The sequence below is a fragment of the Cyprinus carpio genome, chromosome B8, assembly GCF_018340385.1.
Source record: "Cyprinus carpio isolate SPL01 chromosome B8, ASM1834038v1, whole genome shotgun sequence".
Taxonomy (NCBI): domain Eukaryota; kingdom Metazoa; phylum Chordata; class Actinopteri; order Cypriniformes; family Cyprinidae; genus Cyprinus; species Cyprinus carpio.
This window is the reverse complement of record NC_056604.1, coordinates 27,637,164-27,661,158: the sequence shown is the minus strand read 5'-3', so window position 1 is coordinate 27,661,158 and position 23,995 is coordinate 27,637,164. Positions and strand designations below refer to the sequence as shown.

Genomic DNA, 23,995 nt, shown 5'->3' with positions numbered 1-23,995 from the left:
TCGTTCAAAGCCAGGTTAACATTCAGCTTATAATCGAAGATTGGTTTTGTTTTTTCTAAATGTAACTGTTTCGGGTATTGCGTCACTGTAGCTGAACGTGGTTGTTGTTTTTAGATTTTAGTTTAGTATTATTTTTTTTATATAAATTTTTTATTATTTATTATTATTTATTTATTATGATTGTGGTGTGGTTTGTTTCGAACGGAAAGAAGTCGCGATGACGTCAGAGAATTGACCGAAGTTCCTGTGAGTTTAAACGTTTCGTTAGAACCGAAAAGGGGACGCCGGACGTTAAAAAAGCCTCAAAAACGGATCATATTTGACGGTAAGTTCGGTTATCATCCGTTATTAATATCGTGTCATGTTGTTATAAGGATGTTGTTCTGTGTATTTATACGATCTGAAACGGACGCCATGAAGTGGATTGAAATCGAAAGAGAAAGTAAAAATAGATCGGAATCAGTATGATTTCTGAAATCACTTCTACAAAAATTTTCTAATCTGTAGCCGAAGTTATGTCTTCATCAAAAGCGCTGAAGCTACGTTTAGATGATTGTCACTTGTTCTCTGTAAGTTAGAAGAGAAAATAAGTTTATTAGGCTTTCAGCGCTCCATGGTTGACCTCGACGTGGAGATGACCTTTCGAGGATAATAATACATTTTTTTATTTGTAATGCGCGTTTCTTAAACCCAAAGCGCTAACAGTAATAACAGTAATAAATAAAATAAAACAAAAACACCAAAAGCAATACAACAATTCATTAGAGAAAGACCAGTCTTAAATAAATGTGTCTTAATCAACTTTTTAAAAAGACCCAACGTGTGGTGCATTTCTGACGGGCAAGGAGGAAGGACATTCCATAGCTTAGGTTTTGTATGAAAAGGCTCTTTCCACCATGGTCCTTTAGCTTACATGATGGCTGGTGAAAAGTGAAAGAGAGTTAGTAGAGCGAAGAGAGCGTGATTGGAGTATAAGGACTGATGAGATCACAAAGATACTCAGGTGCAGTCCCCATGACAGTGCCTTGTATGTTAAAATAAGAATTTTAAAAATCAATTCTCGCATTTACGGGAAGCCCAGTGTTATTGTGAAAGAACCGGTTGTGGAATGTGTTCACGAGGAAAAGTACAAGGTGAGCACACGAGCGGCAGAATTTTGTATATACTAGAGCTTGACATCAACGACTTAGCTGGAAGGCCAGAGAACAAGTCAAGTCAAGTCAAGTCATCTTTATTTATATAGCGCTTTTAAACAAAAAAGATTGCGTCAAAGCAAAAACTGAACAACATCAATTAGGAAACAGTGTGTCAATAATACAAAATGACAGTTAAAGGCAGTTCATCATTGAATTCAGTGATGTGATCATGCAGCTCAGTTCCAGTTTAAATGGTATCTGTGCAATAAATTTGCAATCAAGTCAACGATATCGCTGTAAAATGAAGTGTCCCCAATACTAAGCAAGCCAGAGGCGACAGCGGCAAGGAACCAAAACTCCATCAGTGAGAGGAAGGGAGAAGAAAAAAAAACCTTGGGAGAAACCAGGCTCAGTTGGGGGGCCAGTTCTCCTCTGACCAGACGAAACCAGCAGTTCAACTCCAGGCTGCAGCAAAGTCAGATTGTGCAGAAGAATCATCTGTTTCCTGTGGTCTTGTCCCGGTGGTCATCTGAGACAAGGTCTTTACAGGGGATCTGTCTCTGGGGCTCTAGTCCTGGTCGATCCGCTGTCTTTCAGGGCTGTAGAGGTCCTTTCTAGGTGCTGATCACCATCTGGGCTATGGTGACCCTCGGAATAAAGAGAGAAACAGACTAATATGAGCGTAGAGATGATGCCATTCTTCTAATGATGTAGCAGTACATCGGGTGTTATGGGAAGTGTTCCCGGTTTACCTAATTAGTGCAGCCTAAAAATCCTTTAACGGATTTGGATATTAGAAGTGTATTAGTATGTTATGTGTAAGCCAGGTTAAAGAGATGGGTCTTTAATCTAGATTTAAACTGTTAGAGTGTGTCTGCCTCCCGAACAATGTTAGGGTAGGTTATTCCAGAGTTTGGGCGCTAAATAGGAGAAGGATCTGCGCCCGCAGTTTGACTTTGATATTCTAGGTATTATCAAATTACCAGAGTTTTGAGAACGGAGGCGGAACTGGAGGACTATAATGTAACAAGAGCTCGTTTCAAATACTGAGGTGCTAAACCATTCAGGACTTTATAAGTAATAAGCAGATTTTAAATCTATACGATGTTTGATAGGGGAGCCAGTGCAGTGTTGACAGGACCGGGCTAATATGATCATACTTCCTGGTTCTAGTAAGAACTCTAGCTGCTGCATTTTGGACTAACTGAGTTTGTTTATTAAGCGTGCAGAACACACCACCCAATAGAGCATTACAATAGTCCTAACCTTGAGGTCATAAAACGCATGGATTAACATTTTCTGCATTTGACACTGAGAGCATCGGCCCGTTTTTAATTTAGATATATTTTGAGATGGAAAAATGCAGTTTTTACAAATGCTAGAAAACGTGGCTTTCTAAGGACAGGTTTGCTATCAAATAGCACACCTAGGTTCCTCCTAACTGATGACCAAGAATTGACAGAGCAGCCATCAAGGCTTAGACAGCGTTCTAGGTCATTACCATGCAGAGCTTTTAGGTCTGATAATTAACACCTCTGTTTTTCAGAATTTAGCAGTAAGAAATTACTCGTCATCCAGTTTTTTTATCGACTTATGCATTCCGTTAGTTTTTCAAATTGGTATGTTTCGCCAGGCCGCGATGAAATATAGAGCTGAGTATCATAAGCATAACAGTGAAAGCTAACACCGTGTTTCCTGATGATATCTCCCAAGGGTAACATGTAAAGCGTGAAGAGTAACGGCCCTAGTACTGAGGCCTTGAGGTACTCCATACTGCCTTGTGAACGATATGAACCTCTTCATTCACTGCTACGATTGATGGCGGTCATATAAGTACGATTTAAACCATGCTAATGCACTTCCATTAATGCCAACAAAGTGTTCTAGTCTATGCAAAAGAATAGTGTGGTCAATGTGGTGTGGTGTCGAACGCAGCACTAAGATCCAATAGCACTAATAGAGAGATACAACCACGATCAGATGATAAGAGCAGGTCATTTGTAACTCCTAAGGAGAGCAGTCTCAGTACTATGATACGGTCTAAATCCTGACTGGAAATCCTCACAGATGCCATTTTTCTCTAAGAAGGAATATAATTGTGAGGATAACTACCTTTCTAGTATCTTTGAAAGAAAAGGGAGATTCGAGATCGGTCTATAATTAACTAGTTCTTTGGGGTCAAGTTGTGGTTTTTTGATGAGAGGCTTAATAACAGCCAGTTTGAATGATTTTGGGACATACCCTAATAACAATGAGGAATTAATAATAGACAGAAGAGGATCTATGACTTATGGAAGCACCTCTTTTAGGAGCTTAGATGGAATAGGGTCTAAACATACATGTTGTTGTTTAGATGATTTAACAATTTTATACAATTCTTCCTCTCCTATAGTAGAGAATGAGTGGAACTGTTCCTCAGGGGATCTATAGAGCACTGTCTGATGTGATACTGTAGCTGACGGATGTATGGTTACAATTTTATCTCTAATAGTATCGACTTTAGAAGTAAAGTAGTTCATAAAGTCATTACTGCTGTGATGTTGAGAAATGTCAACACTTGTTGATGCTTTATTTTTCGTTAATTTAGCCACTGTATTGAATAAATACCTGGGGTTTATGTTTGTTTTTCTTCTAAAAGAGACGAAAAAGTAATCAGATTTAGCAGTTTTTTAATGCTTTTCTGTAAGATAGGTTACTTTCCCCCCCTCCAAGCAATACGAGATACCTCTAGTTTTGTTTTTCCTCCAGCTGCGCTCCATTTTCCGGGCTGCTCTCTTTAGGGTGCGAGTGTGCTTATTATACCACGGTGTCAGACTGCTGTTTTCCTTAATCTTCCCTTAAGCGTAAAGGAGCAACTGTATTTAAAATGCTAGAAATGCTAGAGTCCATAGTTTCTGTTACATAGTTTCTGTTACATCATCAAGTTGTTCTGAGGTTTTCAATATATTTATATCCAGATGGGGCACACATGTTCAAATTAAGATAATCATTGTCTTTATGCCAAGTTTCACTGAGACAGAGAATGTCAATTTTCCTGTCAAGGATAGTGTCAGTGATAAGTGCCGTTTTATTGTTTATTGTCCTTGTGTTGAAGTGAGCAAGTCGCATAGTGCTACAACACACATTCGCCGGTGATATTGTGACGCTGTTTCACCGCCGTACCTTCATCATGTGTAAATACACAACTGTATGTTCAGTTCAAAGGACTGGCAGCAAGGGCTTTACAATCAACTTCAATAAACTACCACATGCTCAAAAATTTGTTTTATTTGGGAAACATACTGTATAAAACATGAAATAATCCCAAACTTTATTTTGCAGAGTATGCATGGATGTATTGTTAAAAACATGTAGAAGAACAATCCAAATACAATAATATTTAAAGGTTTTTGCCAAACAATTTGGCATATTTTTGCATATAATTGCATATTTTGTGCGGCACTTGCAAGAGAAACCCTTTATAACCCTTTAACCCTTATGACTGAAACCAGCTGATCTTTTATTTTGGTGGAAAACTACAGTTTCTATAAAAAACATATTTAGTAATGTGTCTCATGACAAGAGATGTGTACATTTGTGCAGTGAACATGTGTTGAACAGCTCGAGAATAGAACCTGCAACCAGGGACGCAGTAAGGGGAGGGAAGGTTAGGACGATTCCAAGGGCCCAGTGTTGGGGCGGGGCACCCTGGGGGTGTCTTTTTTTACTGCGGGGAATGCAGAATGTGATTTTTTACTGAAGGGGACTCTAAAATGTTAGAACCAACAGCCTCATGCATATAGTGTAGTTGTGCTTCGGGTGATCCTTGAAAGAGTCCCAAAACTAAATCCTTTCTGACGCCGTCCCCTCCTCTCTCTTTCTGTACTGTCCTGTATAAACAAAAACAAAAATAAATCCTCATAAAATAGCAACTTTGATATTGTGAAATATATTTAACTGAAAACTGAATGAAAAATAAATCAGACAATATTTTCACTTTACACTTCAGTAACAGTGGGATTGGAAACAAAGTGCACAACACTATTCATTAAACACTTATTTAATGTATTCAGATGAACGTTTACAATATTAACTAATTATTCACAAGCAGTGTTTTCAGAGCCCACAGTTACTCTGTTTTAATCAGAACACTAGAAATACAGTGTAGTAAAACAAGTCAAATCAAATTAAGTATTTTTATTAAACTAAGTAAAACCTATCACAATCTCTATCAGAAGTGACAGTGGAGTGTAGCAGATGAACAATTCCTTATCAATGTTTCAATAATAACCCGGATCCTTGATGACTCTACAAGGGGAAAGAAGAAATGATTTACTGAAAAGTTCTTAAAAAGCAGAATTTCATTTTATACCATTTCTTTAAACCATGGTTCTCAAACTTTTTATACCAAGTACCACTTCAGAAAATATTTGTTATTAAATATTAAGTTCCACCATAATGACCAACATTACATTTCAGCAGCGTAGTAGTCCTAACTATTCAGCTACAGTTCAAAAATGAGGCAGTTTTATTCCTAATAAGAATATTTATTGTTGTCATCCACTTTAACATTGTAAACACAGTTTGAACATCAACACTACACTGTGCTTACATACAGGTAAATGAAAACTTAGATAAAAAAAAAAAATTTATAATAACAAAAGTCACATAACTGTACTGTACTTAAATGTAAAAAAAAAAAAACCTTACTGAAAGATTAAATTAAAATGTATTAACATTAATATTTAATTTAGTGATTCCCCTGTAACCACTAGAGGAGGCCTGACACTTTGTAAACAATCCTAATTCATTTTTAAATTTATTTTCATTAATTCATTTAAATTGTACCGACATTTGCAATTCAATTTTTCAGAAAACACCTTGAGACTATTATAAGTATAAAAACATATATAACACACCTAATGCATGGGATTCATATCAGGAAAATGTGGAAGAAAATCTCTAAAAGACAGACATTAACAATTTACCAGCAACACAACATCAGATGAGCATCTAACTTGAGCTTCTGTGATACAGCAACACAAAAACACACACACAGGTATTTATCTTCTGCAGGATTATGGAATTATATTTGCTTAAAAAAAAATGAACGTAACTTTATAAAACTGAACATAACTTTTTCAGAAACTATCAAAAATATGCTATTACAAAAGAAGAAAAACACAATGAAAATGAAATAAAATGAACTCAGTCGCACAAATTTAACAGGTTCTTCAAATATGCTTCATTCTTTGTTAATGTTTTTCAAAAGATTCGTTTTCGCTAATCGTGGATTCTGTATGCATTGCCACAGATTTCGCTTACGCTTCGCAGCTTTTCGTTTGGTGTTTTGACACAAACCTCTCATGGGGGCGGGCTTAACACTCATCTACTCTGATTGGATAGTGAGCTTTTGATGGACAGGTGCTCTCTGACCGGGAAGCACAGACGTCACTCAGTGGCACGCATATTGAAAAGCTCTCGCGGTGATTTGTATTACTAAATATGTAAATTGACCTTCGATCGTCTCAGTCTGTAAAGATGAGCTCTCAGGAGAGACACGGAGCGGCATCATCTTCCTCCTCTACTTGTCCTTCAAGGCAGCTTGAAGTAAGCTTGTGTTACTGAAGAAACCAATAACATCGATACAAGTTTTATTCATGTTACAGTGTACACAAACTTACTTCAAGCTGCCTTGAAGGACAAGAGCTCATCTTTACAGACTGAGACGATCGAAGGCCAAATATTATTTACATATTTAGTAATACAAAGCACGACGTATTGCATACAAATCACCGCGAGAGCTTTTTTTTTTATTATTAATGCAGAGAACAAAAACATAGAAAAGTATAAACATACATCACATAATATCAACCACACACAAAAGCAATAAAGAATAAAATAGAACTAAAGAAAAGAATACCCAAAGCCAATTTAATTTGTGATGAATCATTCAAGAATAAAGCTGTATCATCCGCTAATTGACTAATTTTTATTTTAGTGTTACCAATTGTGATACCCTTTAATTGACTATTGTTTATATGTGTGCTAAGGAACTGTGTTGCAGTTAGAAACAGGTAAGGGGAAACTGGACATCCTTGCCGAACTCCTCGTTTAAAAAGAATCTAGGTGAAGTACCATTAGTTAATTTGATAGAGCTGTTTCCGTTTATGTAAAGCATTTGGACCATCCTGCAAAAAGCATCGCCAAAGCCAATTGTTCATAGAGCCTGAAATAAAAATTCATGTTCCAATGTGTCGAAAGCTTTGTAATAAAGAAAATGAAACCATCGTGGCAATGCATTCAGAATCCACGATTAGCGAAAACGAATCTTTGAAAAACATTAACAAAGAATGAAGCATATTTGAAGAGCCTGTTAAATTTGTGCGACTGAGTTCATTTTTTTCATTTTCATTGTGTTTTTCTTCTTTTCAAATTTCATACATTTCGATAGTTTCTGAAAAAGTTACATTCATTTTTATAAAGTTACGTTCATTTTTTTTTAAGTCAATATAATTCCATACAGGATACATGTCCATTTGTAAACTCTGGTAACGTAACGATATACTTTACTATTTTCAAAAGATTATAAAGATATCAGTTTTCTTACCTCATTTTGCCAGTGTGTTTGCAGCACCTCGCAGAACACATCTGACCCTTCTTGTGTTCACATTACAGTTTTTGTTCTCCATTGACGTCACGACTCAAATTCGCTCAAAATAAAAATAAAAAATTAACAAGCAAATATTAAATAATTCGGGACCGACCAAGCAGTTCTAACGAGCAGCAGCTCACAGTCAGCTGCCTCTCTCACAGAAAGACGATAACCGTTACATTTTCAAATGTAGAAAGGCGCGGACTGTTTCATTGTCCAGTTTCCTGGATGACAGCCAGATTAACCAATCATGATCAAAGCAATAAAGTAACACAACCAATAGGAATTGTTTCAGCGTGATAAAGCAGCAAAATGTATTTAGTTTTATTGTTGTTAATGATGATAATATTTAACATACCTTTAGATTTTAGAATAGGTATCATGATTAAAATATTGTAAAATGCTATTAAAATAATAATAATAATCTTAAATAATTTAATATAAATAATTTTTCAACCATTTAGCATTAAATATTTTCAACATTGTTTCAACGTTAGAAAACTGACCGTATTTCAACCATATTTCAACCATATTTCAACGTTGAAGGTCGGTCATGTGCCGGCTGGGGACAGTCATCACAATATATTTTACCCTCGATAAATATTAATGTAGACATGTATTAAATTTAATAACGATCTGTATTTGTATTTATACTAGATGTATTTAGGATACTGTTCTTATTTTCATACAATTGCCATAGAAAACAAACATGTAGTTGTATTTTATCATGATAGTGAGGTGCTGTGTGTGGTTTTAGACATCATGTTCTAATTGTGTTATACTATAGACGACCAATGGTTCATTTAATAACACTAGAGTCCTACCTCAAACAGTTTCATAACATGATGTTTCTGTCACATTTTCACGTACAGGGAAGATGTCAGACTTTAAAATGAGGAAGAGGAAGAGATCTTCATCTCCAGAACCCAGCTGTGTGTCTCTGAAGAGTGACACATCCATACATCAGCCCCCTGAATTCAGTGATGGACCAGTGACCTCTGACCCCAGGTGACACACTGTCCTGTACTGCAGACTGACTTACAGTAGATATTAGAGTAAAAGGTGTGTTAGCGGCGCGGGTAAAAACAACCCCGTCACATGAGAAACTCGTTCATTAAATCAGCAGCAGCTGCAGCAAAGAGACGCTCCACACATTGATCAGTAAAGCTGACGTTCAGACATTTTCACTGTCAGTGAAGATACAATAATGATATCAATTACTGCTAATATTAATAACAATAATGATATAGCATTCTAACATTTAATCTTCAGTAATTATTGATCATAAATCTTAATGTTGCAGCTGTTTGACTGCTGTTACAGTGAACTATTACAGTGAAGACAGTTTTTGAAGTGTGCTTACTCTTTGCTGTACAGCACTAGACACTGTTTTACATTATTATACATTTAAAGAGCTCTGCAGTATTCTCACAATTAATAGATATAAATGTGTTTCTATAAAAAAATGTTTAAATGTCTTTTAAAGGTTTACCAAAAACATTCAGCAGTTTTTTATTAATTTTAAATGCACAAGCTAACTGCATTATATTTCTTTTATTTACATTGTCTGTGCACTTTGTTGATTATAATGAGAGAAATTAGTTTAAAGGGTTTAATCGTGAGGATGTTTTATTAATCCGTCCCTTCTTTTCAGTTTCATTGATTTTAGCTAAATCATGGCCAGGTTTCATTTATTCGTTTCTTGTTTTAGTTAAATAATGGTGAACGAAATAATACATGCGTTTTTGATGCGTTTGCTTGATAACTTGTAGTTTAAAGTGACACTCATTTGCAGACGTAGTGGTAAAAAACCCATTCTGGATGAGTAACATCTGTAATCAAGTGATCAAGACAAAGTTAGAAGAGGAATCTAAGAGACGAGAAAACTTCTACACAAGATTCCAAAACAAGACAAATATAAAGATGCAAAATATCACACTTCAGTTTAAATACATTGTATATAACAAGAGTCTGTTCCTTGTGTGTTTTATTCACAAACATGTTTTTATGTTTTTATGTTTGTTACCAATCAGAGACGATCGGATTAGAGCCCAGGATCCTCCTCAAGCAGAGAATGATGAACTACAGAGAGTCAAAGAGCAGCACAAAACCAGCATGAAGAACAAGTATGAGAGATTATTTGAGGGACTGAACTCCCAGGAGAATGAAAGCCTCCTGAACAGCATCTACACACAGCTCTACATCATAGAGGGAGAGAGAGAAGGAGTGAATGAAGAACATGAGGTTTTACAGATGGAGAAAAACGCAGAACACAACCCTCACAAGACACTCCAATCTACTGCAATGACATCTTTAAAGCCTCAGCTGAAGCAGGATCTGAGGAGAAAGAGCAGATCAAGACTGTTCTTACTAAAGGCATCGCCGGAATCGGAAAAACCGTCTCTGTGCAGAAGTTCATTCTGGACTGGGCCGAGGGAAAAGCCAATCAGGATGTAGATTTCATGTTTGTGCTTCCATTTCGAGAGCTGAACTTGATCCGAGATCATCAGTACAGTCTTCACAGACTTCTGCTGGACTTTCCTGAACTTCAAGATCTGGACTCACAGATTTATGAGGAGTGTAAAGTTGTGTTCATCTTTGATGGTCTGGATGAAAGCAGAATCACACTGATGTTTTCAGATGCTCAGAAAGTTTGTGATGTGACTGAGACTTCATCAGTGGCTGTGTTGATGTCAAAGCTCATGAAAGGAGAGCTGCTTCCCTCTGCTCTCATCTGGATCACCTCCAGACCAGCAGCAGCCAATCAGATCCCCTCCGAATACATCCACCGTCTGACAGAAATTCAGGGATTCACTGAGCCTCAGAAGGAGGAATATTTCAGGAAGAGAATCAGTGATGAGCATCAAGCCAGCAGAATCATCTCACACATCAGAAGAGCAAGAAGCCTCCACATCATGTGCCACATCCCAGTCTTCTGCTGGATCTCATCCACTGTGCTTCAGAAGCTCCTGGAAGAAGATCTGAGAGCAGAAATCCCTCAAACTCTGACTCAAATGTACATCCACTTCCTGCTGATTCAGATCAACACGAGGAAGCAGAAGTATGAAGAGAGAGATCCAGAGAAACTCCTGCAGTCCAACAGAGAAGTGATTGTGAAACTTGCTGAAGTGGCTTTCAAACAGCTGATGAAGGGCAAATGTGATGTTCTAATGGAGGACCTGATTGAGAGCGGCATAGACGTCACTGACGCCTCAGTGTATTCTGGGATTTGCACTGAGATCTTTAAGCAGGAATATGTGATTCATCACAGGAAAGTCTACAGCTTCATTCATCTGAGCGTTCAGGAGTTTCTCGCTGCTTTCTATCTGCTTCACTGCTGTTTAACAAAGAACAAGAAAACACTGCGTGAATTCAGATCTCACAGATTTTACTCAGGCTCCAATAAAGTCTCTCTGTATGATCTACTAACATCAGCAGTAGATAAAGCTCTCAGAGTAAGAAATGGACGTCTGGATCTGTTCCTGCGGTTCCTGCTGGGCGTCTCACTGGAGTCCAATCAGAGACTCTTACAGGATCTACTGACACACACAGAGAACAGCTCAGAGAGCATCAGAGAAACCACACAGGACATTAAAGACAAGATCAAAGATGATCCTGAACGTCATCCTCTCTCAGCTGATCAGTCCATCAATCTGTTCCTCTGTCTGCTGGAAGTGAAAGATCAGACTCTGTTCAGAGAGATTCAGGAGTTTGTGAAATCAGACAAACACTCAGAGAAACTCTCTGCTGCTCACTGCTCAACAATCTCCTACATGCTTCAGATGTCAGAGGAGACGCTGGATGAACTGAACCTCATGAAATACAACACATCAGAGGGGGAGAAGAAGACTGATACCAGCTGTGATCAACTGCAGAAAAGCTCTGTGAGTGTTTCATCATGAACTAAAGTATCATATTTAATAATGAATCTTACTCCTTTAAAATAAATGTTCCTGAATGAGAGATTTTCTCCTGAATAACAGGCCAGAATCTTAAAGGAGTCACAACATGTGTTTTTAATCCAGTAGATATTAGAGTAAAAGGTGTGTTAGCGGCGCGGGTAAAAACAACCCCGTCACATGAGAAACTCGTTCATTAAATCAGCAGCAGCTGCAGCAAAGAGACGCTCCACACATTGATCAGTAAAGCTGACATTCAGACATTTTCACTGTCAAAGAAGACACAATAATGATATCAACTACTGCTAATATTAATAACAATAATAATATAGCATTCTAACATTTAATCTTCAGTAATTATTGATCATAAATCTTAATGTTGCAGCTGTTTGACTGCTGTTACAGTGAACTATTACAGTGAAGACAGTGCTTGAAGTGTGCTTACTCTTTACTGTACAGCACTAGACACGGTTTTACATTTATTATACATTTAAAGAGCTCTGCAGTATTCTCACAATTAATAGATATAAATGTGTTTCTATAAAAAATGTTTAAATGTCTTTTAAAGGTTTACCAAAAACATTCAGCGGTTTTTATTAATTTTTAAATGCACAAGCTAACTGCATTATATTTCTTTTATTTACATTGTCTGTGCACTTTGTTGATTATAATGAGAGAAATTAGTTTAAAGAGTTTAATCGTGAGGATGTTTTATTAATCCGTCCCTTCTTTTCAGTTTCATTGATTTAGCTAAATCATGGCCAGGTTTCATTTATTCGTTTCTTGTTTTAGTTAAATAATGTGAACGAAATAATACATGCGTTTTGATGCGTTTGCTTGATAACTTGTAGTTAAAGTGCCACTCATTTGCAGACGTAGTGGTAAAAAACCCATTCTGGATGAGTAACATCTGTAATCAAGTGATCAAGACAAAGTTAGAAGAGGAATCTAAGAGACGAGAAAACTTCTACACAAGATTCCAAAACAAGACAAATATAAAGATGCAAAAATATCACACTTCAGTTTAAATACATTGTATATAACAAGAGTCTGTTCCTTGTGTGTTTTATTCACAAACATGTTTTTATGTTTTTATGTTTGTTACCAATCAGAGACGATCAGATTAGAGCCCAGGATCCTCCTCAAGCAGTGAATGATGAACTACAGAGAGTCAAAGAGCAGCACAAAACCAGCATGAAGAACAAGTATGAGAGATTATTTGAGAGACTGAAACTCCAGGAGAATGAAAGCCTCCTGAACAGCATCTACACACAGCTCTACATCATAGAGGGAGAGAGAGAAGGAGTGAATGAAGAACATGAGGTTTTACAGATGGAGAAAACAGCCAGAACACAACCCTCACAAGACACTCCAATCTACTGCAATCACATCTTTAAAGCCTCAGCTGAAGCAGGATCTGAGGAGAAAGAGCAGATCAAGACTGTTCTTACTAAAGGCATCGCTGGAATCGGAAAAACCGTCTCTGTGCAGAAGTTCATTCTGGACTGGGCCGAGGGAAAAGCCAACAGGATGTAGATTTCATGTTTGTGCTTCCATTTCGAGATCTGAACTTGATCCGAGATCATCAGTACAGTCTTCACAGACTTCTGCTGGACTTTCATCCTGAACTTCAAGATCTGGACTCACAGATTTATGAGGAGTGTAAAGTTGTGTTCATCTTTGATGGTCTGGATGAAAGCAGAATCACACTGATGTTTTCAGACGCTCAGAAAGTTTCTGATGTGACTGAGACTTCATCAGTAGCTGTGTGTTGATGTCAAAGCGCTCATGAAAGGGACGAGCTGCTTCCCTCTGCTCTCATCTGGATCACCTCCAGACCAGCAGCAGCCAATCAGATCCCATCCAAATACATCCACCGTCTGACAGAAATTCAGGGATTCACTGAGCCTCAGAAGGAGGAATATTTCAGGAAGAGAATCAGTGATGAGCATCAAGCCAGCAGAATCATCTCACACATCAGAAGAGCAAGAAGCCTCCACATCATGTGCCACATCCCCGTCTTCTGCTGGATCTCATCCACTGTGCTTCAGAAGCTCCTGGAAGAAGATCTGAGAGCAGAAATCCCTCAAACTCTGACTGAAATGTACATCCACTTCCTGCTGATTCAGATCAACACGAGGCAGCAGAAGTATGAAGAGAGAGATCCAGAGAAACTCCTGCAGTCCAACAGAGAAGTGATTGTGAAACTTGCTGAAGTGGCTTTCAAACAGCTGATGAAGGGCAATGTGATGTTCTATGAGGAGGACCTGATTGAGAGCGGCATAGACCTCACTGACGCCTCAGTGTATTCTGGGATTTGTACTGAGATCTTTAAGCAGGAATCTGTGATTCATCAGAGGAAAGTCTACAGCTTCATTCATCTGAGCGTTCAGGAGTTTCTTTCTGCTTTCTATCGGCTTTACTGCTGTTTAACAAAGAACAAGAAAATACTGGATGAATTCAGATCTCACAGATTTTACTCAGGCTCCAATAAAGTCTCTCTGTATGATGTACTAACATCAGCAGTAAATAAAGCTCTCGAGAGTAAGAATGGACGTCTGGATCTGTTCCTGCGGTTCCTGCTGGGCGTCTCACTGGAGTCCAATCAGAGACTCTTACAGGATCTACTGACACACACAGAGAACAGCTCAGAGACCATCAGAGAAACCACACAGTACATTAAAGACAAGATCAAATATGAAGATGATCGTTATCCTCTCTCAGCTGATCAGTCCATCAATCTGTTCCTCTGTCTGCTGGAAGTGAAAGATCAGACTCTGTTCAGAGAGATTCAGGAGTTTGTGAAATCAGACAAACACTCAGAGAAACTCTCTCCTGCTCACTGCTCAACAATCTCCTACATGATTCAGATGTCAGAGGAGCCGCTGGATGAACTGAACACCATGAAATACAAATCAGCTGAGGGGAGAAGAAGACTGATACCAGCTGTGATCAACTGCAGAAAAGCTCTGTGAGTGTTTCATAATGAACTAAAGTATCATATTTAATAATGAATCTGACTCCTTTAAAAATAAATGTTCCTGAATGAGAGATTTTCTCCTGAATAACAGGCCAGAATCTTAAAGGAGTCACAACATGTGTTTTTAATCCAGTAGATATTAGAGTAAAAGGTGTGTTAGCGGCGCGGGGGTAAAAACAACCCCGTCACATGAGAAACTCGTTCATTAAATCAGCAGCAGCTGCAGCAAAGAGACGCTCCACACATTGATCAGTAAAGCTGACATTCAGACACTTTCACTCTCAATGAAGATACAATAATGATATCAATTACTGCTAATATTAATAACAATAATAATATAGCATTCTAACATGTAATCTTCAGTAATTATTGATCATAAATCTTAATGTTGCAGCTGTTTGACTGCTGTTACAGTGAACTATTACAGTGAAGACAGTGCTTGAAGTGTGCTTACTCTTTACTGTACAGCACTAGACACGGTTTTACATATTATACATTTAAAGAGCTCTGCAGTATTTTCACAATTAATAGATATTAAATGTGTTTCTATAAAAAATGTTTAAATGTCTTTTAAAGAGTTTTACCAAAAACATTCAGCAGTTTTTATTAATTTTTAAATGCACAAGCTAACTGCATTATATTTCTTTTTATTTACATTGTCGGGGCACTTTGTTGATCTATAATGAGAGAAATTAGTTTAAAGAGTTTAATCGTCGATGAGGATGTTTTATTAATCCGTCCCTTCTTTTCAGGGCTCATTGATTTAGCTAATCATGGCCAGTTTCATTTATTCGTTTCTTGTTTTAGTTAAATAATGTGCACGAAAATAATACATGCGTTTTGATGCGTTTGCTTGATAAACTTGTAGTTAAAGTGCCACTCATTTGCAGGACGTAGTGGTAAAAAAACCCCATTCTGGATGATCAGTAACATCTGTAATCAAGTGATTAAGACAAAGCATAGAATAGGAATTTAAGAGACGAGAAAAACTTCTACACAAGATTCCAAAACAAGACAAATATAAAGATGCAAAAATATCACACTTCAGTTTAAATATATTTGTATATAACAAGAGTCTGTTCCTTGTGTGTTTTATTCACAAACATGTTTTTATGTTTGTTACCAATCAGAGACGATCAGATTAGAGCCCAGGATCCTCCTCAAGCAGTGAATGATGAACTACAGAGAGTCAAAGAGCAGCACAAAACCAGCATGAAGAACAAGTATGAGAGATATTATTTGAGGGACTGAAACTCCAGGAGAATGAAAGCCTCCTGAACAGCATCTACACACAGCTCTACATCATAGAGGAGAGAGAGAAGGAGTGAATGAAGAACATGAGGTTTTACAGATGGAGAAGAAAAACAGCCAGAACACACACCCTCACAAGACACTCCAATCTACTGCAATGACATCTTTAAAGCCTCAGCTGAAGCAGGATCTGAGGAAAAAGAGCAGATCAAGACTGTTCTTACTAAAGGCATCGCTGGGAATCGGAAAAACCGTCTCTGTGCAGAAGTTCATTCTGGACTGGGCCGAGGAAAAGCCAATCAGGATGTAGATTTCATGTTTGTGCTTCATTTCGAGAGCTGAACTTGATCCGAGATCATCAGTACAGTCTTCACAGACTTCTGCTGGACTTTCACCCTGAACTTCAAGATCTGGACTCACAGATTTGTGAGGAGTGTAAAGTTGTGTTTCATCTTTGATGGTCTGGATGAAAGCAGAATCACAACTGATGTTTTTCAGACGCTCAGAAAGTTTGTGATGTGACTGAGACTTCATCAGTGGCTGTGTTGATGTCAAAGCTCATGAAAGGAGAGAGCTGCTTCCCTCTGCTCTCATCTGGATCACCTCCAGACCAGCAGCAGCCAATCAGATCCCCTCCGAATACATCCACCGTCGTCTGACAGAAATTCAGGGATTCACTGAGCCTCAGAAGGAGGAATATTTCAGGAAGAGAATCAGTGATGAGCATCAAGCCAGCAGAATCATCTCACACATCAGAAGAGCAAGAAGCCTCCACATCATGTGCCACATCCCCCCGTCTTCTGCTGGATCTTCTTCCACTGTGCTTCAGAAGCTCCTGGAAGAAGATCTGAGAGCAGAAATCCCTCAAACCCTGACTGAAATGTACATCCACTTCCTGCTGATTCAGATCAACACACGAGGAAGCAGAAGTATGAAGAGAGAGATCCAGAGAAACTCCTGCAGTCCCAACAGAGAAGTGATTGTGAAACTTGCTGAAGTGGCTTTCAAACAGCTGATGAAGGGCAATGTGATGTTCTATGAGGAGGACCTGATTGAGAGCAGCATAGACGTCACTGACGCCTCAGTGTATTCTGGGATTTGCACTGAGATCTTTAAGCAGGAATCTGTGATTTATCAGAGGAAAGTCTACAGCTTCATTCATCTGAGCGTTCAGGAGTTTCTCGCTGCTTTCTATCTGCTTCACTGCTGTTTAACAAAGAACAAGAAAACACTGCGTGAATTCAGATCTCACAGATTTTACTCAGGCTCCAATAAAGTCTCTCTGTATGATCTACTAACATCAGCAGTAGATAAAGCTCTCGAGAGTAAGAATGGACGTCTGGATCTGTTCCTGCGGTTCCTGCTGGGCGTCTCACTGGAGTCCAATCAGAGACTCTTATCAGGATCTACTGACACACACAGAGAACAGCTCAGAGACCATCAGAGAAACCACACAGTACATTAAAGACAAGATCAAATATGAAGATGATCGTTATCCTCTCTCAGCTGATCAGTCCCATCAATCTGTTCCTCTGTCTGCTGGAAGTGAAAGATCAGACCTCTGTTCAGAGAGATTCAGGAGTTTGTGAAATCAGACAAACACTCAGAGAAACTCTCTGCTGCTCACTGCTCAACAATCTCCTACATGCTTCAGATGTCAGAGGAGACGCTGGATGAACTGAACCTCATGAAATACAACACATCAGATGAGGGGAGAAGAAGACTGATACCAGCTGTGATCAACTGCAGAAAAGCTCTGTGAGTGTTTCATCATGAACTAAAGTATCATATTTAATAATGAATCTGACTCCTTTAAAATAAATGTTCCTGAATGAGAGATTTTCTCCTGAATAACAGGCCAGAATCTTAAAGGAGTCACAACATGTGTTTTTAATCCAGTAGATATTAGAGTAAAAGGTGTGTTAGCGGCGCGGGTAAAAAAAAACCCCGTCACATGAGAAACTCGTTAATTAAATCAGCAGCAGCTGCAGCAAAGAGACGCTCCACACATTGATCAGTAAAGCTGACATTCAGACATTTTCACTCTCAATGAAGATACAATAATGATATCAACTACTGCTAATATTAATAACAATAATAATATAGCATTCTAACATTTAATCTTCAGTAATTATTGATCATAAATCTTAATGTTGCAGCTGTTTGACTGCTGTTACAGTGAACTATTACAGTGAAGACAGTGCTTGAAGTGTGCTTACTCTTTACTGTACAGCACTAGACACTATTTTACATTATTATACATTTAAAGAGCTCTGCATTATGCCATAAAATAAATCAGACCATAGAAAAGGTGGATTACTGTGAATGGTAATATTATGAGTGATATAGATCTAGTTTTCTAACACATATTTACTGTCAGCATTGTGACCACATTAATGTCACAAATAAAAGATTAAAACTTACATTTCAGCAGCTCACACACGTACATGAATTATTCACACAAAACAAGCTAAGAGTTTGTCATTTAATGAGATCTGTGTTAAATATCCATTTACACGTCAGCCTTTTGTGAAAAAGACTTTTACAAACTCAGATGTGACGCATTTCTGTGAAGGACTACAGAACAAACCCTGATTCACAACATTAGTGTCCAAACACAAAAATAAAACTAGGTCTATATATCAGATCAGGATCTGAAGACTATAATAAACACAGATCCAGCTCTAGAGCATCAGATCTCACAGTCAGCTCAAAACAATGATGTGCAGGACACCACTGATGATCTTTATGATTGTGAAGGAGAGGAATGAAGAGCTTCTGTCACTCGTGAACACGCTGCTGGAAAAGATTCTTCTGTGTGTTTCAGGAAAAGTTCATCAGTAGTCTAGTGCTCGAGCGCTGCTCAACAATGTCAGAGACACGGGTTCAGATCCACAACAAACCTGCTCCTTCTTCTCATTTACTCATTTATCTGCTGATTTCTTGAATTAATGCAGAGATGTGTGTGAATTCTGCAGTTCTGAAACACCTTGATTGATGTTTCACCTTGATTCATTCAGCATAGAAATCCATGCACTGAACACGTGACACTTTTAATGATCCGATGTGAACTAAACCAGCTTTATTTTATCTTACGGCAAGAATACAGTGAAAAACAGTCTAAATATGATGCAGTGTAGCGTACAGTAAATTAATTAATTAATAACTCAGTAAAAAGAAAGAAGAAAAGCTTCATTTAAAACAGGCCCGCATTGGCTAATCGGGAGCACCGGGAGGATCCCCGGTGGGCCGGTCTGTTTGTGGGCTGCGACACTGGTGTTGTCGTGCCACTGGTTTGAACTATGCTGTACTTAGACTGCCTGCACTCACTCTTTTTATATAATATTTTCTCACAGCCCATATTATTATGTTCACCATATCATATCAGTAACAAATTCTCAATTGATAACTAATCGTTCTCTTTGTGCAAATCATTGTTTTATTTGTAGGTGTGGGAGAAGGCTTTATTCTCTGCCGGCTGCTCCCGCTTCACAGCGAGCGAGACTCGCCTTAACTGCACCCTTCACCGTCCGCTTTTTAATTTACAAAATCCGTTTGGGCGAATGCAAACAATTTATTTATCATGAACCCAACATCCAGCACAGCAGGAAAACATTTACTCTACTTGAGGGAAGACGTCTTTCATTGTTAGTTAATGCTGTTAAACAGAGAGGGGAAAAATGCATTAAAAAAATAAATAACTAAAATAAAATCCTTTTAGCATAGGCTATTAATAAACTTGGATGTCGTTACTGAAGTACAAATCCAGTTTTCTTTAACTGAAAAAAAAGTGAATTTTCATTCATCCAAAGGCTAAAGTTGCAATAATATTTTAGTTCAAAACTTTAAGAAAAAAATGCTTGATTGACTGTGTTACCGTTATGCTGGTGTGAAAATGAAGGCGCACGAGGAAGACGATATACCATGGGTTTCTTTTAATGATCACGGAGGAACAAGGGCACATCCAACATAAACTTAGCTCACATCTGGAGACAACAATACTACAACATTAATACTACAACAATCACGGACCAGGAAGAACTAAACAGACAGGGTATATAAGCAGACAGGAGGTAATCAGGGAAATGGAGACAGGTGGGGATAAATCAATTAACAAAACTAGAACAGGAAACAGACCAAATAAGGAAACTGAAAGTTACTGAATGTAACAGTTCGCCCTCTCCCGGAACGGTGCGTTCTCGCACCGCAAGAGGAATACCAGCGGAGGGAGGGTGGGGGGGCAGGCGAAGAGGGAGCAAGGAGCTAGGAACCAGGGAGGAGTGGATGGAGGGAGGAGCCTGGAGCAGGAGGAGCCAGATGGTGCTCCAGAGACCAGCCAGGATGGAGATCCACGGCGGAGTCGATAATAATTATTATAATTGCTTACATTCATATAGCGCTTTTTTTCTAGGCACTCAAAGCGCTTTACATAGTCAGGGGGTATCTCCTTATCCACCACCAGTGTGCAGCATCCACCTGGATGATGCGACGGCAGCCATATTGCGCCAGAACGCCCACCACACACCAGCTTACTGGGGGAGAGGAGACAGACTGATGAAGCCAATCAGCGGATATGGGGATTGTTAGGAGGCCATGGTGGTCAGAGGCCAATGGGCAAATTTAGCCAGGATGCAGAGGTCACACCTCTACTCTTTTCGAAAGACAAGGGATTTTTACTGACCACAGAGAGTCAGGACCTCAGTTTAACGTCTCATCCGAAGGACGGTGCTTGTTGACAGTATAGTGTCCCCATCACTACACTGGGGCGCTAGGACCCACACAGACCACAGGGTGAACACCCCCTGCTGGCCTCACTAACACCTCTTCCAGCAGCAACCTAGTTTTCCCAGGAGGTCTCCCATCCAGGTACTGACCAGGCTCAGCCCTGCTTAGCTTCAGTGGGCAACCAGTCTTGGGCTCCAGGGTGATATGGCTGCCGGCAACCCAAGGAGGAGCCATGGTGGAGGAGGAGCCGACGACACCAGGGGGGCCGACAGACGGAGACAGCGCCGGTGGGTGAGGAGCCCAAGATGGAGCAGAGCAGCCGCAGAGCCAGGGTGAAGCCGAGGATCCGGAGGGCCAAGGCGGAGCAGAGGGCTCAGGCGACCAAGGCGGAGGCGGGGCAGGGCCCTGGCAGACCACTGCAGAGCCAGAGCGACTGAGGATGGAGCCGGAGGGAACGAGGAGCCTGACAGAGCCGAAGGGATGGAGTGATGAGGCGACGCCAGAGAAATGGAGGCGGCGGATGGTCCAGAGGCGGCGGATGGTCGACGACTGACCAAGGTGGAGCCGGAGGGACGAGGGAGCCCGGTGGAGCAGGTGGGATGCCGGGCCACGGCGGAGACGAGGGAGCTAAGAGCCAAGGCGGAGCTGCCGGGTCGAAGGACCGAGGAGGAGTCCAGGGCTCTGAGGCTGGAGGCGGAGACAGGGAATCCACACGCCAAGGCGGAGCTGGAGACTGGAAGTCCTGCGGCGAACCATCACGCCCAGATGGCGTGGACTGAGGTTGAGCTGCGGGACTGACTGGCACCAGCGGAGATGAGGTCGAGGAACTGGCTGGTATAGGAGGAGATGAGAGAGGGAGGGAACACAGGAGCTGGATAAAACCAGCGGAGAAACAGGAGGATCGGGAATTGCCTCCCCAAACCAGTCTATAAGGTCCAATAATACCTCTCTATAATTCCCAGAAACCAAATGCAGCTCACCCTCAGACACAGGAGTGTGGGCAGGGCTTTCCTCCACGCCCTCGATCTCCACCAATCGTCCCACGACGCACGGTGTTGCCGGCTCACACACCTGGTCAGTCGCGCACTCGAGAGTTCCTGCTCCCTGTCGGTGATAGGCTCGGGCTCTGCGGCTGCGGTGGGCTCTAGCTCCGTGCAGCAGGATGGTGGCTGGCTGGTCTCTGGTTCGGGAGTGGGGCTGGAGATATCCTCTTCGGCGGTGCAGATAGTAAATGGGGATCCATTTTTCTCCAGCACCCACTCCACGAAAGCGGTGAAATCCTCTCTGGGACCATTCGCTGGGAGGCGTGCCTTACACCGCTCGCTCAGGCCCGCATAGTAGAATGCACAGAGCGAGCGGTCAGGGAAGTCCATAAGACACGCCAGATCGAAAAAAGTATGGTCCTCCAGTGAACGGTCCAGTTGCTCCAGGCACAGGAGTTGGACTGCTGGGATATCCATTCCGAGAAGGGGGAAAACAAAAAGAACACAAAAAGAAAAACGCCACTAAACTGTTTGGGTCCATGATTCTGTTACCGTTATGCTGGTGTGAAAATGAAGGTGCATGAGGAAGACGATATACCATGGGTTTCTTTTAATGATCACGGAGGAACAAGGGAATATCCTACATAAACTTAGCTCACATCGGGAGACAACAATACTACAACATTACAACACTAATACTACAACAATCACGGACCAGGAAGAACTAAACAGACAGGGTATATAAGCAGACAGGAGGTAATCAGGGAAATGGAGACAGGTGGGGATAAATCAATTAACAAAACTAGAACAGGAAACAGACCAAATAAGGAAACTGAAAGTCACTGAAGGAAACAGACTGTTGCTTTATAGACCTTGTTATGCTTTCAAATGTAATGCAGTTGTAATTTCACAGTATTTTTACCTCCTAAATTACACATGTTAAGTCACAGTTCTATGATGGTACAATTTACTCAGGCTGATGACATTTTTTGTATGACATTAAAATTCTTTTTAGAATAGTTGTACATGAACAGATTAAGCAAAACAATTATTTTTATTTCTGATAACTTTTTAACTGCAGGCAGACTTAGACCTACATTATGGTACAGTACAAATATTTGGAATGTCCCTTATTCTGTCCCTTATTTTCTTAAAGAATAAACAATAAACAAAGAATAAACATTATTTTCTTAAAGAATAAGATAAGGAATCACAATTGTTACTTATTTTCAATTTCTGAAGTTAATTGGCTTTTGACTCCCCTGACAGCGGCACCTTGCTCAAAAAAAGCAACAAGTCATCGTTGGAGATATGCGAGCAAAAGATAATAAAAAAAAAAAAAAAAAAAAAAAATTTTAAAAGAGAGTGCAAAGGCGGCACTCAAAAGACCAGTACAAGAAAAATCAAAATAACCAAGTGGGCCGGTCTAAGGCATGAAACTCCAGGGCTGAAAATTAGTCCCACTCCAGCCTTGATTTAAAATGAAGAGACAGTTTTATTTGTCTTTTTCCAGATAACATATATTATACAATTTTTACAATTACTATTGTGTTATGAATAATAACACAGACTTTTAAACAAGCATTTAAAAGAGCTTCAGCAGCTGACAGAGAATTAAATTCAGCTGTTTTATTCCAACATGCACTCATTCAGGACTCTTTTATTTCATTAAGCTAATTTTAAAGGATTTGATTTCCACATACGTGACTCAGTGAATTCATCTGTCTCTTTTGTGAAGCTTAAACTACATATCAAGCATTTATTCAACACGTCTCATTTGATCTTGAATGACTGTGACGTTGATTAAAGTTAATAAAGCAAAATAAAGCAAAGCAAGTTACTGTTCCTGTGAACACCACTGACTCAAACTAATGCAGCTGAAGCACCAAATAAAGAGAAACTACAAATATTTATCAAATATTGAAGTCGGGGGAAGTCGTGGCCTAATGATTAGAGAGTCGGACTTGCAATCGAAGGGTTGTGAGTTCGAGTCTCGGGCCGGCAGGAATTGTAGGTGGGGGGAGTGAATGTACAGCGCTCTCTCCACCCTCAATACCACGACTGAAGTGTCCTTGAGCAAGAACTGAACCCCCAACTGCTCCCCGGGCGCCGCAGCATAAATGATACCCACTGCTCCGGGTGTGTGTTCACTGCTGTGTGTGTGCACTTTGGATGGGTTAAAAGCAGAGCACGAATTCCGAGTATGGGTCACCATACTTGGCTGTATGTCACATCACTTTCTCACTTTTTTCACTTTCAAATTAACAATACAGCAGTAAGGATTTAATCCAGTAATAATAATAAAAAAAGTAAAACTGCAATAAATGCATGGCTGTCTGGAGAGTCTCTCAAAACTGTTATTTTTTATACCTCCAGAAAACATTGCT

General features: G+C 39.7%; 1 protein-coding gene and 1 pseudogene across 1 annotated transcript in view; both read left to right on the top strand.

Annotated features, from left to right (window-relative positions):
* Positions 1 to 269: 269 nt before the first annotated feature.
* LOC122138293 lies at positions 270 to 12,136 on the top strand (annotated as a pseudogene).
* Positions 12,137 to 12,568: 432 nt separating this feature from the next.
* The window catches only part of LOC122138165 (NLR family CARD domain-containing protein 3-like), a 24,535-nt gene continuing 13,108 nt past the window's right edge, over positions 12,569 to 23,995 (top strand). Inside the window, exons 1-2 of the mRNA XM_042729114.1 lie at positions 12,569 to 12,589; positions 13,799 to 14,640. Coding sequence (XP_042585048.1) covers positions 12,569 to 12,589; positions 13,799 to 14,640 — 863 coding nt within the window. The remainder of the gene's footprint in view (positions 12,590 to 13,798; positions 14,641 to 23,995) is intronic.